General features: G+C 35.4%; 1 protein-coding gene across 3 annotated transcripts in view; it reads left to right on the top strand.

Annotated features, from left to right (window-relative positions):
- MED13L (mediator complex subunit 13L) overlaps positions 1-12,074 on the top strand; it is a 253,538-nt gene that overhangs the window by 132,779 nt on the left and 108,685 nt on the right. For all 3 annotated transcript variants that reach the window (XM_054594117.1, XM_054594116.1, XM_054594118.1), the window contains one exon: positions 8,396-8,479. In XM_054594117.1, the coding sequence (XP_054450092.1) occupies positions 8,396-8,479 (84 nt within the window). The remainder of the gene's footprint in view (positions 1-8,395; positions 8,480-12,074) is intronic.

The raw sequence follows: 12,074 nt of genomic DNA, 5'->3' as shown, positions 1-12,074 counted from the left end.
GACTCAAGCTCACTGAGCCCCTATTCTTTACCTATAAAATGGTGAACGATTGTTTTGCTCAGCGCAGAGTTCAGTAAATGGTTAACTGCTCTTAATATCAGCTACTAGGAGTATTGATGTCACTTTTCAGAGTTGGGCACAGCATTAAAAATCAGGCTATTTACCCAGGTGATTCTGGAATCCCATTCTATAATATCCTTTTTATGTGGTCATGTATTCTTTTCTTGAATACTCTGGTTATGTGAGCACAGCTTCCCGGAGGAGGTCTTTTTATCTGTGGAGAGCATTCATTGTTAGAAAGTCTTTCTTAGGCTGAGCAGAAATTTGTCACCCTGTAACTTTCATTTCTTACCATAATTCTTTTCTTTGGGGGTCATATGTAATTCATCTAATTCTACTTTCATGTGGTTCCCATCCTGCAACATTGAATATCCAACCTTTCCTTCAGCCTTCCAGATATTTCTGTAGTCAGTCCCATTCTCTTTATTTTGGTTGCCACTGGCCTACTTTTAAGATGTCATGTGTTTCATGAAGTTTTGCAGTGGCCTCTTTCACCAATCAGGTTAGGTTCAGTTGCTCTTCAAAAACAAAAGACCTGAAAGATCTGACTGTCTTACAACAGCTGAGGTATATCCTGCCCGTGCAACTTGTCCATTGTGAGTCCTTTGCGGCAGCACTGTCTCTCCTGCAGGCAGGAGCTGTGCTGACAGAGCAGCCCTGACAGCCTTGCCGGGCTCCTTGCAGACGGCAGTGGTATAGTACATAATGGCCCATTGAAGCCTCTCTTCAAAAGTGATGTGTGTCATTTCTGTGCACATTTTACTGGCCAAGATGTTTTACCACCAAAGTCAAATGGATGAGAAAGTAATATCCATTAGTGGGAGGAACCAATGTTACATGGCCAGGCCTGATAGCAGTGGAGGAGGGAGGGACAGCATATATTTGAGAAAAGGGTACAGTCTGCCGTCCTGTCAGTTAAAGTTCTCTCCCTTCTAATAATGTACTCTCCAAACAGGTGTTGGTTGTATTACTTTAACACAGATATGTTTCTAAAACATAATTATGAATGTATTAATATGTGTTTTTAAAAATTCAGCCATATTGGCGTCTTTCGGTATTTTCTCCATTTATGATTTCTTAGAATTTCAATATTTGAATATTTAGGCCTTCCAACTATTACAATTTTAGATCATGCAGTCATGCTTTTTTTTTTTTTTTCCTGAGAAGGTAATAGAGCGCCCTATTTTCTTAATGATTGATTATCTCTTTTTGGCGAAATGCCCAGAATGATGAAGTACCATTAATTTGGTTTTTACTTATATAGAACTTCTGCTAATTTGACTTGATTTTTTCCCCTTCCCCCCTCCCTCCTTCTCTTTTGCCCTATTACACTAGTTCAGGTTGTTTTTCATTAGGCTTTGCAATTTAGTGGGATTTTGTTATATATTTATAATGAACTTATCAAAGGTTACTCTTAGTATTTTATTAAGTAGGAGACAACCTTAGTAGTCTAGGTTGTCTCCCACTGCTCACTAATGGAAAAATGCTTTGGCTGGGACTAGATAAGGGGAAACAGAAATCTGCAGTCTTTTCTTTAGGAGTTTCTTCATTTGCCATTTTTAGTATTACAGATTTAATGGCTATCACTGTTATGTTAGTCTCCTTTGTATATTTTTTAATAATATACCATATTCTCACTCAGGTAGCTAAATGAAGTAAAGCATTGGGTTAACTAGTTTAAAAAAATAAAAACCTGGGAAATATGTGCAGTTCATGTCATCCTGAGTTTTTACTGTTGCCCCAGTGGGCTGTGCCATCTCTGGGACTTCAGGCCATCTTGCTTTTGTGACTTCATAGAAATATTTTAAATGTCACAATGCTTTCAAATTGGCTTTTTCGTGTGTGGTAACAGACCTTAATGTTAATATCATAATTTTTTAGAATAAAACATAAGCTTATTTTGATGGAAAAGCATTTTTTCCTTCTAACATGCAAATGATTGCTTTGCACACAGCAGAAGATTCCATGGGTCTTTGGAAGCTGTTACCCTCTGTCCTGCCCATCCTTACTGTGGGAGACTTTCATCTGTGGGTGTCTGGCATTTGTAAAACATAATGGCTCTTCAGAGGTGTCCACTGGTGCTGCTTTCCTAAATGGATTGTCAGCGTACTCACCCTTCAGTGTTTGTAATGAAGCTGTAGAATTGCCTTTGGCCCAGAGCCTCTTGGTTTGCCAAGAGTTGTTCTTTGGAGTGAAGATATTCATTTGGAAAGATACAGTAAACATAAAATTAAAATTGGAATTATAATTATGGTAACAACATATTTGTAAAGTACTAGCTTTTAATGCCCTGTGGTATTGTTATCCAATAGAGGTGATCATCAGAGGGCAAGTGAGCGAAGTCCTTGGGTGTGGTGGGCCAGGGGTTTCAAAATAGGAAACATGCAGGGGTGGGCGAAAGCCAGGTTTATAGTCGTCATACAAATAAATAATACAATAATTAATACATAATAATACAAGAATAAAGTTTGTGTTTCCAGTACTCACAACAGTAAACTTACTTTTGCCTGCCATGTATTCAGCAGAGCACGGCAACAGGTACAGCCCTAGGTGAAGAAGTGGTGACAGAACATTGCAACATTGAGAGTCCTTGAGGATAATGTAGTTACAGGAGAGGAATCAGTAAAATCCCATTGTATTGAATTATAACAGTGTGCACTTCTCAAAAGACAGTAAGAAAATGAGCCTTTTAGACTTAAGGGGTGTATGCTTTAAAGGGAGAGACAGTAGTCATTAAAGGCATAGTGAATGAAAGCACATGACCAATTGTAAATAAATAGAAACATGTTCACTGTAACAGTAATCATATTATCTATTTATTTAATATTTTTAGGACAGGGAGAGATTAAGACTTTAAATTTTTTAAAAAATAAAAAATTTTTGTGTGGTTCTTTGGAATTGCATTAGAAGTGAGTTGCATTCAGGTGAGACTAGGCCTATAAAGGAGCCCAACCATACAGAAATTTGGGAGACAGCAGAAGTAATAGGGTTTGCTTGCCTAGAGGAGGTAGCATCCCCTAGGACACAGAAGGAACCCAATAAAATGGAGATAGAAGGAACCAGCTGAAAGGTTTCTTCAGCCCCTAAATTATAGGGGTTTCTGTTATCTGCTTGGGAATTGGAAGCCCTGCAGTTTCTAAAAAGCAGACTTCTTTGCATATGTGTTTGACATAGATTAAGGTAGTAAGGAAAAGGCTTTGATGATGGTGAGGTTATTCTTCTATGAAGTTATATAAAATTAGTCTACCTGAGCAGCTCTGTAACTAGATGATAACACTCAAGTGCAGTTTGGTTGAGGGTGTGGTAGAGGAACATTATCCTGGGACTTTAATCTATGAAAACTGACACATTTGCATAATTTTATAATTTGAGGAGCGCAAAAGGAGTCAGAGAGAGTGGTGGCTCCCTGTAAATCTCCTAACTGTCCTATCTGGGAAATGGCTTGCTGACGCTGCTGCTGTGACACCTGTCATCTTATATGAGGTCTGCCCATTGCTTTAGGATTAGAGGTTGGGGCTTGCCATCTTTGGAGTCAAGTTACTCTTACAGTTAATTATTTAGAGCCATATGGCATAACATGCACATGTGCGCGCGCGCACACACACAAACCCGATTTCATTTTCATTTTCATTTTCCAACAGCTGTTTCTTTTCTTCTTGAAAAAGTGATTTTTGGGCAGTAATAGGGATCTGGGAATTATTTCTAAAGAGAAATGCTTTCCAAGGATCATTGCTTGAAGAACATTTTTGAAAAATTTACTTTAGAGAGAGAGAAGGGGCGGCGGACAGAGACACATATCGATTTGTTGTTCCACTTGTTTATGCATCATTGGTTGATTCTTGTATGTGCCCTGACCAGGGATTGAACTTGCAGCCTTGGTGTTTCAGGACAGTGCTCTAACCAGCTGAGCCATCTGGCCAGGGCACTTGAACATTTTTATAAATCTGGAGTTACATAGTGATGTTGCAAGATAATATTGCACTACTTTACAGAATTATGTTGTATCTTAATAATAAGGTAATCTTGAAAATTTCAATAATAATGACTGAGGTTACTAAATGGACAACCAGAGTTAACTGATACGTATTCTTAGCACTATGTATGATGTTGATTTACAGCAGTTTTTTGGCAGATGGAGTATGCCTGCTAGATTCATTTATTTCAGTTAAATATAAATTGTTTTCGCTCAAAAATAATAAAATACAGATTGATAGAATATACAAAAGGGAGATTATACTTTTGGTATTCTTTAAGTTTTTTATCGTAGAATTATGTCTTTTAAAAAGCTGTACTGTATTCTCTTCTTCAAGTATAATTAAAGCATATTGGCAGTGGTGCTAGTCTTTTTAAAACATTTTTAGCATCTGTGTGATTCCCTACATATTGAATATCTACCATGATTTTAGTCTGAAGCGAGAGTTCATAGGCTATGAAGAAGTGAAATATGTAGATTTTTTTCCTCCTCAAATATTGAGTGTCTGTCCCACTAGAGAGAACACAAACAAACAAAAAATAAATTAATTAATAGTATGAGGCTGTTCATGATTTGTGGTTACAAGAAGAATAGTGTTATTGTTAGTGGGAAAACACCCTTGGTGTATAACATTCATTTCTCGGATATTTATTGAGCACCTACTAGGACAAAGAACAAAAGGTATGTTACATAATAGACACTTAAATATTTATTAATATTGTTAGTGAATAGGATAGATACTCTTGTCTTTCCCCACATTATTATAGTTTCTTAGCAGAAGAGAGCCATAGAAGTGAATTATTATTGTACAGTTCAGTTGTGAAAGTGCTGATTTGCAGATGTTAAGAGTACTGAGCAGGCTGATCTGGGACAGGAGAGATGAACAGATTTAAATAGATAAGGAAGGGATAGAATGGGACACGAGTAGGATTCCAGGCCACAGCAGGGTTAGTTGTGATTAATGGTAGTATTTAGTATGGAAGTTCTTAATCTAGGATGTGCTTGAGGGAGTTCAGTAATTATGTGGAGTTGTATGTGATATTTTGTTCTTCTACATGTTTTTCAGGAGAAAGAGCCTATAATAACGCATTAGATTTTTAATAATCATAGAATCATGATCCCCAAATAATTGAGAACTAAGGGCTTACTATCTCAGTATAGTCTGCTACTGAGCCATGTAACCCCAAGTATCAGTAATATAGTAGGACTGCCTCCCTTAGTAAAGACAGCACCCACTTTTCTGATATTTTCCCATAACTCGAAGTTGAGACAGACAGAGAGAGAGAGAGAGAGAGAGAGAGAGAGAGAGAGAGAGACGACAGACAGAAGGGGGTCTGGTGGAGAGAGTGAAGTTAGTGAATCTTTTTTTTTTTGTACCAGCCAGATTTGAGTCTTAGGAAATTGAAGAGTGTAGAAATTGATTATGATAGTTGCTGAGTTCTTTTCACCTGTTTCTTGAGTAAAAGAAGACTTTTGGTCATACTTACACATCTCTCTATCTGACTGAGCAATTAATTCTCTATTGATTGGGAGTCAGGAAAGAGACAAGGAGCATAGTACTCAGCACTTTCAATAATTTGGTCCCAAACTTACGTAAGGTACATGGTGATTTGGCTAACTTTTTGCCATTATCACTGCTGACAGCATGGCTCTGGTTGCTTACTTATGCAGAGATGTCAGTTACAAATCCAGTACCTAGAAAACTGAGTAAAAAGATTACTTCATCCAGCACAATTGTGTTCTCATGTTTTCCTTTCAGTATATAGGACATCACTGATCACATGGAAACTGATTAGCAGTTGAAAATCACATAAGTAATTTATGATCTTCACTTGGAACCAGATGGCTTCGGATTGAAGGATCAGTAGTTTCCATGAGTGTTTTGGGTAGTAGTGATGATGACCTTTTGTTGACATTGCTTGACAAAGAAATATCTGTAGTGGGGACTCCAGGAGATATATATTAGCACAGAGAATTAGAATCGCGGCATTTCCATTATTATTATTACTTTTTTTTTTTTTTTTTTTTTGCCTTTTGCCTTTTGCCTTTTGTCTTTGCCCGTGAGTGGTCTTGTCTATATGCTGCTCCTCCATCCCTCAAACTCCCTGTTTGTTTGTTCTTAGATGAAATCAGCAAATAAAATTTGTGGCTGTTACTTCATAGAAGGGCAAGGGTTTTGAAACAAACTTTACACATTGTCTCCCTTAGTGAGAGAGATTTTATCTTTTTTTTTCATATTGTCTAAAGCCTTGGATGTTTTTTCCTATCCACAAACCGTAAATTAATGTTGTTTTCTCTGTTATTGAATAAATGATTTTTTTTGAATTGTGGCATTCAAGATATATATGAGAGAATGAATATTTTATTTAAACTGGTATTTATTAAGTGGGGATGCATGTCAGTAGAAGACAACTTTAGTGTTTGATGTGATTCTGTATGTTACATGCCCTGTTGCTTTCATTCTCAGCATCATTGATTTTAAGCCATACCTTCAATTTATAACAGCTTTTGGAGAATAAAGAAACATTAAATAGACTCATCAATTACAAGATGCATCTGGGTTTCAAAAATGAAAGCACTGAGGAAATGTGACAACATGAGAGTCAGTATATGGTAAAATAGTTCAGTGTCCTGACTCTGTGATCAGATATACCTGGGCTTAGTCCCAGCAGTGCTGTTAGCTGTATGACCCTGTCAAGGTGACATGCTCACTGTGCCTCAACTTCTTCATGTATAAAAATTGAAATTGTAACATTTATATCATATAATTATTTCAATGATTAAATGACATACTGGGCCTAGTAATGAAATACAGTGGTGGTAGTAGTGACTGTAATAGTAGTTATTGGGTAGTATTATTGGAGGAAGAAACCTGATATCCAGCACTGGAGTTTTCCATTGGAAATATCTATATATGTAGTCTAGATAAAAAATACAATTAAGTCTCTTGGGTAAGATACTTTTTCAGTTTTGCTTCTTGAGTACTTGAACATTATTTGGTATTCCATATTTCCTATCCTAACTTGAATGGAGTCACATTGTCTTTAACCCTAGAAAGTAAGTTAATTTATAGTCTTAGGGAAACAGAGTGGGTTACTTTGAAAATGACTTTTTTTCATTGTGAGCAAGGAAGATTGTTGTAGAAGTTTGTTTCCAAGTTAAAATCAGTGAGTTTTTTAAATACAGCTGTGCTCCAAATAGTCTCTGCCCATTGAAAGTTACATTGTGGCCAGCAGAAACTGTTGCCACTTACTAATCTATCTAACCTTTAATGAGTTGAGTGAAGGTTTGAATTGCTTTTGTTCTCCTTGATGGTGTGGAAATTACAGAGGCACAGCCACGTGCAGAATTGCCTGACTATTGAGTAAAGAATTGCCATACTGTTCTTTCACTGGTAGGTAGGACCTTGTATAGAAGAATCACATCAAGCTTCCTGGCAAAATCTGTGTTATTTCACTGAATAATGTTAGAGATTATTGCATTTCATCAATTTGAAAATGTACAATTTCTCCTACAATTTCATACTTTTAAAATCAAGGATACTCCTTACAAATGATGGCATCTCACAATTGGCTAGATGGCAGTTAGAATACAGTCGCCATTTGCCTGCACATGAGTGAACTTGGTCAAGGCTGTCTGTATTGTTGTCACTTCAGTTTAATTGTGTGCATTGTTGGTTGAGTTCAATTGCCATTTAACGTGTCTTCAGAAAGATTACTCAGTGATTTGACATTGAAACACAATGTACACAAAATATCATGGGCACAAAAGCAGGGCACAACATAGTTATGAGGGTAGCAAATACTTGTTATTGAAGAAATGACTATAGTTCTTTGCTTTCTTGCAAAGCCATAACCAAGTGCTTTATTATGCCTCCAGAAGGAAAATACCTAAATAGAATAGGCTCTGCTGTGCTTTTTTTTAAAACTGAAATCATTGCTAAGGATTGCATATCACATGCCAAACAAGAAAGAGCCGGCATTAAAATTTGCAAAATGGGCATCAGTGACTTGGAAGAATATCTTTGAGGTGCTCTTAAAATATGCTGCTTGCATTCCCAGCATTCCTGATAACCTAGAACTGAAGTAATGCACAAGTGTGATTGGATTTGAAGTAATTCAGAAGTATAATTCAGGAATACATCAACCAATTAATTTTGCTTAATAATATATTATAAAAATCTATGTCTGAAGTCAGAAAGGTCTTTCAGTAAGTGTATCATAAAAACTTAAGTGATAGGGAAACATTTTGATAGTTTGATTGGTGATGTTTTTATTTCCAAGTGTACATTATCTGTGATTATTGATGCAATGACTTCCTAATTTATAACTATAAAAGTAACTCTTGATGTAATTATCATAGGTGCCTAATGGATAAGAACTTCGTTAGGATTGGGAAATGGTTTGTCCGTCCGTATGAAAAGGATGAAAAGCCAGTCAACAAAAGGTGAGTGTTTAAAATGCTTTTGGTTTTATTGGTTTCTTTTGCTTGACCACAACTGTCTTTGGGGAAGAGGTTGGTGGGGAAGCAGCTTATTTATTTTCTAACAATGTTAGTAACTTAGATGTACTAAAATGGATTCCTGGATCACATTTTATTAAATACTGTATCATAAAATTTTTGTGGAATATTAAAAATTGAACTAGAAATATGATTATCAATACTACCTATGTGGAAACTCCTTATTGCTACATATTTAGAATTGAAATACTCTGTTTTCTAAATTTTTTTATTATTCTTTATTTTCCTTAAAATAAAATTAAAATACAATAAAATTAAGTACTTTAATATCCTTAAAGTATTATATGGCATAACCTTAAAAACAGCAAAGTGAATTCAAATGGTGACAATATTTATAGAATTGATTGGTGCCCCTTAAAAGTCAGTCAACACTTCCTTGATAATTGTCAAACTAGGACTGTGAGATACTTTTAAACAGTGCTAAACTTTTAATCATCAAAGGCAGTCCTTGATATTAAACAAACATGGAGGTTTAGATTAATCAAACCAGAATCAAAAAACAAAACCCTCAGAATCAAATATTTAACCTCACGTCTGAATACAACATAGACTTAATTGGAATCATAAGTTGATAATGATTATTTCATTTCCAAAGAGCAAGGTACACAATCTTTATCCTCTTTTTACTGCCCTTGAACTTGCCCTAAGCTAAGGGTCTCAGCTCCTGGCTGTAGGTAAAAGCGCTTGAAGCCTTTTATGGTAGCTGTAAGGTTAGAGCTTTTGGGTATTTGCCAGGATTTTGGCTGTCAAATCTTGCCTCTTTTGAAACCTTTACTTTTTTAATTTCCTTATTCTTATCAGAGATTCATTTATCAGCCTTCTCTGCAACATTTATGTCTTAAAGCTTTGTCGAAGTGATTGTATCCTCACTAACCAAACCGAATTTATGAAAATTGGGATCTCTTTTTTCAAATCAAATAAAAATCAGGATTGCCCCTGTCTGCCATGATTAAATCACCATGAACTTCCTTGAAATATTTTTCTTTCTTTAGTACATTTAAAATCCTTTAGGATTTATTTAAGAAGTGTATTTAAATAGAACATACTGTGTTCTATTATGCATTATGTACAGTATATTAAAGTTTGTTTGGAAAGGATAAAGATACTTTTAAAAGGGTGCCAGTATATATGGGTGTGTAAAAGTGTTTCTGTTTACAGATGTTTTGATTGATAGAGAGGAAAATTTTTTCTTATATATATAATGGTTTGATCTGGCTAATACAGATGTTCCAAGGACATAATTAGCATTTTTCTTCAATTTTCTGAATGGTTAAAGTTATGGCTCTTAATATTGAGTCTGAATGGTTAAATATGGAGTTGCTTTAGCATAGTGATCTTTATACCATTATTAGTATGCCTCTACATGCACTCCCAAAACTGCTCACTGATGAATTAACTGAGCCTGTCCCAAATATTTGGGTCAGTATAGGTGTTTGTCAATAGGTAGAGGTGTTTGTGTGATGATGTGACAGGAATTTGGGGGATGAAGAGGAAATGTAGAAATAAAATGATTGAAGGAGTAGCAGTATTTTATTAGTGAAAAATAGTGTTTAAAAGTCAAGTGTAGTTACCAGCCTGTTTTATATAGAGTAAGTGTGATGACTGTTTCACTATTCTTTGCTGAGTAGCTCATAGAACTTCCTGCTGGATATTGAAAGAGGATCTTGACAGTTACCTCATTTTGGATGGACAAGAATGACACTGTGGAGGAGGACATTTATAACTATAAGATTTGGTATCACATTCTAGCCTTTCTTTCCAAGTTACTTGCTTTGGACAGGTGTTTAGTTTTTCCTGAGCTGAACTTTTGCTTTTTGCTGTTAATTGAGTAGCAGTTACAGTGTTAGGGGATTATTGTGGGACTCAAATGACATAATTTATGTGGCTAGCTTATAACTTGAGAAAAAGCAAAAATAAGTTTTCTTTAAGCTTATTTTTTGTATATATCAGTTTAGTGACCAATGAAGAGGAAAATTTGCTGCCCAGTGCTAAACAAATTGTATGCACAAATTATTTTTAGGAATGCTCTTATTCGATGCTATTAGATATGAATAAAAGGAATATACTCTAAATACAAAGTACAGTAATACTAACACATTCACTTTTGTTCAATGTGTTAAAAATATGATTGAACACATGGCATATTTTATGTAGCTAAAATAATTATAACAGTGGAAACAAATGAATATATTGATGAATAGGTTTCAGCTGTTGGATTAATAGCATTGCTTATAATTTAATAGTACATACTTATAATAGCATATACGTGTAATTTCTCCCTGTGTTAGTAGCAAAACTAAATTATTTGCTGGTGAACTCTAAAATAGATTTCTCAGTGTTTGATATGAAATGATGCTCAGGATAGTTTTAGAACAATTATTACATATATAATAATACAGAATTTGACCATGCAGCAGCAAGAAGAAAAAATAAATTTATTCATATCTTTTTTTTTCCTCTTTAGTGACATATCCTTTGTTATTCATATCCTTTGGTATGTAATAAGTAGGAAAGAAAACTTTGGCTTTCTCCTAAAGAGTAATGACAACTAATACCAAACATAAAATAATTCTGGTTTCTAAAGTATATTGAACTTGAAAAAGTCTTTGTCAGTATATATTTAAAAACAAACCAGTGAAAAATACATTTTTAATATGATCGAGAAATTATTCCAATCACACAGTTTCTTTCCTTTAGGAGCTATTGATTTTCTAATGCAGCCTAGTTCCAGCCCACATTTGATTACAGCAGAATTTTCAGTGTATACACGTTAGCCTTTGAATGCCATTTTTAGCCAAATAATTGCCCCCATAACAGTTTACACCTTTGATCTTTTCTAGGTATCAGGTATAAAGTAGTTGGGTTAATACAAATATTGGTTAACACAAATAACCAACTTGCTAGGGCAGTTTTTTAAAAAAGCTGTCTTTTTAAAAAAGATTTTATTTGTTTTTAGACAGAGGGGAAGGGAGGAAGAGAGGGAGAGAAACATCAGTGTGTGGTTGCCTCTTGTGTGCCCCCTGCTGGGGACCTGGCCCACAACCCAGGCATGTGCCCTGACTGGGAATCGAACCTGTAACCCTTTGGTTCACAGGCTGATGCTCAGTCCACTGACCCACACCAGCCAGGGCTTAGCTGTCTTTTCTTAACGGGCAAACCTACCTCTGCTCTTGGATAATGCTACAAATAGCCTCTATACACTTTCAAATTTTTAAATCACTTTTGTATGTCACACACACGTGTGTGCACACTCACGCATAATTGGAAATATATTATTTTGACTGCCTTTGTGTTATTTCATGTGGATATTTTCTCTGGTCTTAAGCCTGGGATTACTTTTTTGTTCGTACACTACCTAATGTACATATTCAAGAAGCGCCTTGTCTTTTGCGTTTAAGAGCAAAAAGTGATTTTTATATAACAAGATGAAATATGTTTATATAGCAGAATTTTTTTTTTAGCACTTTAAAATTTCTCTTTCCTCTTTTCACCCTCCCCTTTCTCTTCACTGCTCACTTTT

The sequence above is a fragment of the Pteronotus mesoamericanus genome, unplaced genomic scaffold (genome assembly GCF_021234165.1).
Source record: "Pteronotus mesoamericanus isolate MK-2021 breed Mesoamerican mustached bat unplaced genomic scaffold, CSHL_Meso_final scaffold_507, whole genome shotgun sequence".
Classification (NCBI taxonomy): Eukaryota; Metazoa; Chordata; class Mammalia; order Chiroptera; family Mormoopidae; genus Pteronotus; species Pteronotus mesoamericanus.
Note: the sequence above shows the minus strand (reverse complement) of the source record. Positions and strands in the feature narration are given on the sequence as shown.